The following is a 6000-nucleotide window of genomic DNA, read 5'->3' on the forward strand; positions in this document are numbered from 1 at the left end:
GAAGTAAGTAAAATGCGGCTTAGTACGTAAACGGCAAAGTGGTTGTCGAACGAGTGAAGAAGCAGAAGCATCCTATATATGCGTATTTAATGCCCGAAGCCTCCGCCTTCCCCTCCGCCTCCGCCTACGCCATGGATGATTTCCTTCCGCCGCCTCCGCCACCGATCGTTCTCATTGATCCCCTGCCGCTGGCGGTCGATCCTAACAACTTTCCGCCGCCCGCCGACTCCTTCTCCTCTTCGATATCTTTGGGCTCGACGCTTCTCATCATCACCGCCGTCGCCAGCTTCAGCTTTGTCGCTTGCCTCTTCATCCGCCTCGGCCGCCGCCTCCGCCGCTCCTCCTCATCCGTCGCCTCGGCTTCCGTCCTCACTCGCCACGATTTATCCACCCCCACCCCCGGCGAGCTAACCAATAAGAAGAAAAACAAAAACGCGGCGCCCATCGACTCACAGCTACCACTCTTCGAGCTCAGCTCCTCCCTCTCCGACGATTCCAAATCCTCCCCAGACTGCGTTGTCTGCCTCCTCCCCTTCCTCCCCGACGAAGACATCCGCCGCCTCCCCGCTTGCGGCCACGCCTTCCACGCCGAATGCGTCGACACCTGGATCCAGAACTCCCCGTCCTGCCCTCTTTGCCGCGCCACCGTCCTCCTGCCGCCGACGCCGCCTTCGAGGGCGGCACTTCCCGTCAAGATGTCGACCACCGCCAGCCAAGGAGGAAGCTCGCTACGAGACGAATCGTGGAGCATATCCCTCCCCCCTCTTCTAGCTTCGCCGCCCCGCCGCCTCTTGTTCTCGATCGGGTCGTCAATCGATGACCCAATGGAAGACGATGTGGAGACGGCAGTGGCGCGAATCTGGACGCAGGTGGACTACGAAGCATCCGCCTCCGTCTCCAGGGCGCCATCTCCGCTGAGGGATGAGATCCCGGCGGCCACGGGCAGCGGAGGATGGAGGGGGAATCTGATGGGTTCCATGGACCGAGGACTCTCAACCCGGTCCTCTTCGTTCCGATCTGCCGCCTCGTCGTTCCGTCAGTCCGGTCTGTCGATAGACCACCAGGAAGACTCCGGCGGAGAAGGCGGACGACTTTTCTTCTGGAACAGGGAGGAGGAGGAGGAGGACCGCCTCTCCGCCGTCTACCGGTGGATCGTAGGGGCATGATAGTCAATCCCTTATGATCTCCGCGCAGAAGATTCCTTAGACGTGCATTTGGAAGGGATCTGGGATTTGCCCCGAAACGAAGACGCCCATTTCTTTCAAGAAAATTACGACGATGCCCTCGGTAACCAAATTGGACGGCTACGATCCAGGCAATCAATCAATCCGGGTCATCTTCACCTTTACCGCTATCCGGATCCGCTTTGTTTTTTAAAATGGAAAAATGAACTAGTATCGTTCCACTTTATCGTATAATTATAGAAAATTGGGTGATTATGCGGACCATCAGACGGGAGTTAGTGGCAGTGCACCAACTGCCCAACTATGTGCTTCTATGCGATAAAATATCCTGCTAAATAACATTCAATAATTCACCCAACTTATTCCTGAAAATGGAAAAGAAATAGTTATTAAGGATAGTTAAAATCTAGCATTCAACCATAAATTAGTCAAATAGATTATATGCTCAAGTGTCAATGGAAGAGGTTAAAGTTCAGATGACCAAACTCATAAGGGACTACTTTGCAGGTGACTTTTAGACAGACTACTTTACTGACTTTTGAAGAAAAAAAAGACTAATTAAAAACAGAGTAAAACTTACCTAATCCAATCTATGCAATGAATGAGTAGTTCATCTAATCACTAGTCAATGATGATCTAACTAATGCCTGAATCTCTGGAATCATAAAGATTGACAGCACAGCCCCTCCACATAAGTAAACAATAAAACAACACCAAAACCAACAAACTTCAAGCATCAATGATTACAAGTAGGCCTTCAGAGAGATCACTGTAGTTCTATTTGAGATATCATTAACACTAGTTTCAAGAAGCATTGTTGCATTATCTTGAGATGACAGTAGAGATGGTAATTTCATCTGAATTCGATGGATAATTTGACATCCAACTCGAATGGAGAAGGATATAGAAGGAATTTTTATACCCGATTATAATAAATGAGTATTCGGATATGAGTATTTCGGGTATGGGTATGAAGACGGATGTGGTAAAATCTTACCCATACCCTACCCGATATATTTATTTATTTATTTATTTATAAGCCTCATATTTTATTGGGAAAGAAAAAACTTAAGCCCGTTTTTCGTCTTAGAAAAAAAAACTTAGTTTATCTCTTTATCCTATTATCAACACGCATCTCATCTTCTTTTCCACGAAAAATGTTCATCTGATCGAAGGAGCGCGAGACGAGGAAGAGCTGACAAGTACATTGAAATATTTTTTAAAATGAGAATGGTAGGGAATAATAGGATGATGGATAGAATATGGGTACCCGAAACTCCAACGAGTATGGAAATGTGTATGAAAGTTAAATACCTGATTGGTATGGGGATAAGTATGAATATAGATATAATAAATGAGGATAAGTACGGAGAATATGAAATCCTATCAATCTTACTCATTATCATCCTGGATGAGAGGAAGCTATTGGTACCTTAGCACTATATTCAGAGATTGCACATACCTTAACTCATAGCTCAAGGATAAATGATACATTGATGAGGAAGAGCTACGTGAGTCCTAATAAAAAAATGATCATTGGTAAACTTATTAAAAGACAAAATATTTTCAAAACCAATCAAGTTTGTCTTTTCTTGATTTCTTTTTTATTTAAAGAAAAAGAATCCAATTAAAACATCAGGCTTTCAGTAAGTTCAAAAAGGAATATAATACTGGCAAATGCAGTTTTTCCAACAAAGATAACTGGTGCTACATAAGTTAGATATTTGTCATATTGCTAATGCTCATCTGTAGAACCCTAGAGATACCACAGAAGTATGTTATTTCTTATGCATCTACATGTCTTATCCACACCATCTAAGAGATGTAGTATAACAACATCACAGAATTGAGATTCATAAACATAAAACCATGCTATTACACGCCTAAACCTAAGATGTCCTTTCAAGATGACTAGTACTAGCATCAGCAAATTTAGAGACCAAAAACTGCTAATTTTTTGGCTAAGAATCTGTATAAAATGTTTACAAATACCATTTTAAGTGCTAGCTTGTAGGCTTTTCAATTCAGTTTAACTTGTATGATTAGCACGAGAGACTGTGTCCTTTAATTAGAACAAAAGCAGAGATGGAAGGAAAATGCTTCCACTTGTACTGAATATATGGTCCATAAAAGAAAGGAACATGATTACCAAGAAACAAGAAGAAAACTCAGCAATGTATTTCACTGTTAAAACCAGATTGCTGAGCTAAATTGATTTTGTCAAGTAACATCTTTCCCTACACTAAACCATCCAGAAACAACTCCTACAGCACATTGGTAGTAAAACTTAATAAAGAAGCATGAGTTCGGGATAAGACTATATTAAATGAAAATCTATTGAAATTTTTTGAAACATTTTACTTTTGGATAAACTGCTTCAAATTCTCCAACCACAGTAAATACTCATGACTGTCTTTATTTATCATGTACTCATGCAGGAAATTGGTTGTCAAAGGAGAAATTCCTCTTATCTCTAGATACTTGTGAAAGGATTTCTGCAGATTCTCATCCAGATCACTGCACAAAAAAAATATTGTATTGTTGTTCCTAAATATAATCATACAAAATAACAAAATGAAGGAAAAGAATACAAATTTGAAATCAGGTCCTTCATAGACAAGCATCTCATCATCAGATTCTTTGTTTTCTCTGACAGACATGCTATCAATGGTAACTTCATTAGGATAGGCAGCACATGAGAACTCCAAACTTAGCCCCTTTCCTTAATTCCTTTAGATACGACAACGGTGAGTGGGATGTTAGATTGACTAGGTCTCTCCGATTGATCACCGTCTTCATCATTGTTGTCAGGTTCATTATCTAGTTCCTCACCAGCGACAAGGCTAGGCATGGAAACTATGACCTCGATACTCTCTCTCGATGATAGTTTCTCTTCAGAGTAAAGGAAAGCCAAAGCCACCTGGTATCTCCTCCACCCGCTAAACCCATGCACATATCAAGAACAACATGAATTAATTGGCTAGAAAAGTGTTTTTGTTTTTTTTTTTTAAGAGAGAGAATAAATTAGCGACATTTTGATTGAGACTGGATTGAATTCCTAAAGAAGACATATTCCTGGCTTGACACACCCTGTCATAACCGTCAGATTCCAGTGCGCACTTGATCTCAGAGTCGACGCCTTGAAGGAGGTTGGAGTCGGAGGCTGGCTTCGTTGTAACAGAAGAGAAATATGCAGTACAAGGAAGGGACCACGCAGTTCTCTCTGAGATGACATTCCTTAAACAGGGGGGATGGATAACGGCCGAGAGGCGAGGGTGCAGACTCCTGGAAAGGGAGCGGGCAGCTGAGAGGCAATGGAAGCGCCACGGTAGAAGGCAGCAGAGAAGGCCATTGTCGCGGCAGCTAAAAGCTGAGCATGGAATTAACTGTAAGCTTTGCACTTCACTCAATCCGATCAACTAAAATCTCACGCCATGAATAGATTCAATGTGCAGTCTTAAAAGCGCCCTCTTTTAGTGGGCGTACCACAGCAATAAGTTGATGCAAAAAAAAAAAACAATCAAAACAAAAAATCATACTAAACTCATCACAAAAGAATCGTCGATAACGATCATTGTAGCAAAAAACAAAAAAAACATTCGGTATTAGCCAAGTGCCATGAAGTGACTGCATACCCATAAATTATTCGATTTTAACCGGAAAATATCTCATGAGAAAACTGATCGGACAATAACGAAGGAGGAATCGATATACCAGAAAGGAGCTTCCTTCTCTATCGGAGACGGCGCGCTAGGGATGATTCGAGGATGCGGCAGTCTTCCAAGGTCGTCGAGGTCGCCGTTGGTACGATCCGTGGCTGCAGATCAGAGGTACGCGATGAGGTTTAGGATGCCCTAAACCGGCATTTGTTTTTTCTAAAAAATTAAGGTGCGTGTTTGGTTTTGTGTGTGTTTTTTTATTTTTTTTAAATACTTATTTTTGAAAAATAATGTTTGATTTGTATTTTTTATGTTTATTTTTTAAAATAATATATAATATTTTTTTGAAAAATAAAAATGTCAAAAGTTATTTTTAAAAAAAAATACATATTTTTCAAAAAAAAAATGCACCAACTAAACACAAAATGGACTTATCTTTTTATTAAAATATTTTTTTTTCTTTCTAAACAATCATTTGAATTGGAGCAAAAATTAAAACGGTCAGAAATATCAACTAAGCCTCCTTTGTTTTTCTTTAAAAAAAAATAGACATGAATTTACTTCAAAATTATCCTTTAACAAGTGTTGTTATAGAAATTATGGAATACCTTCTAATAATAACAATTGGCTAATTTCTATAACATATAAAAGTTGTTAGATAACTATTTAGGGTGTGTTTGGTTCAAGTTATCATGTATAACCTTGGTTATGGGGAATAAAACATAACCAAATGTTGTTTGGTTCAACCTAGATAATGTAACAAAAACTTGTTTGTTTGAAGGTTTTAATGAATACCTTAGTTTAATATTTTACCGTATTACCCTTAGTTACAAAATCAACTATACATATTATTATTATTATTATTATTATTATTATTATTATTATTTATTTATTTATGTTTTTTTTACTTTTCTTTTTCTTGTATATTTTTTTACTTTTTAATGTGTTTTTTTTATTTTTTAATGTTTTTATATTTTTTATATTATTTATATTTATATATTTTTTATTTTTTTACATTTTAAAATTTTAATTTTAATTTATTTATTTTATTTTTTAATTTTTAAAATTTTTTAATTTTTTAAAATTTAAATTTTTTCTTTTTTATTTTTAAAATTTGTATTTTTTTTGGAATTTTTTATTTTTTAAAATTATTTATT

The 6000-nt window shown here is 38.7% G+C and overlaps 1 protein-coding gene and 1 long non-coding RNA gene across 2 annotated transcripts; one reads left to right on the plus strand and one right to left on the minus strand.

Moving 5' to 3' along the window:
* Positions 1-89: 89 nt before the first annotated feature.
* On the plus strand, positions 90-1166 carry LOC121982698 (E3 ubiquitin-protein ligase ATL4-like). Its single transcript, XM_042535807.1, has one exon. The coding sequence runs from the start codon at positions 90-92 to the stop codon at positions 1164-1166; it is 1077 nt and encodes a 358-aa protein (XP_042391741.1).
* A 2536-nt stretch (positions 1167-3702) lies between these two features.
* Positions 3703-5052, minus strand: LOC121982569. The gene is made up of 3 exons (XR_006112128.1): positions 4899-5052; positions 4274-4554; positions 3703-4123 (listed from the first exon to the last, which is right to left on the minus strand). It is a non-coding gene; the product is annotated as an uncharacterized LOC121982569 (long non-coding RNA).
* Positions 5053-6000: the final 948 nt, after the last annotated feature.

The sequence above is a fragment of the Zingiber officinale genome, chromosome 5A (assembly GCF_018446385.1).
Source record: "Zingiber officinale cultivar Zhangliang chromosome 5A, Zo_v1.1, whole genome shotgun sequence".
In the NCBI taxonomy this organism is placed as follows: Eukaryota; Viridiplantae; Streptophyta; class Magnoliopsida; order Zingiberales; family Zingiberaceae; genus Zingiber; species Zingiber officinale.

Bases quoted from the DNA above. Each gene is read 5' to 3' on its own strand.
- LOC121982698 (XM_042535807.1), top strand. From the start codon at position 90: ATGCCCGAAGCCTCCGCCTTCCCCTCCGCCTCCGCCTACGCCATGGAT.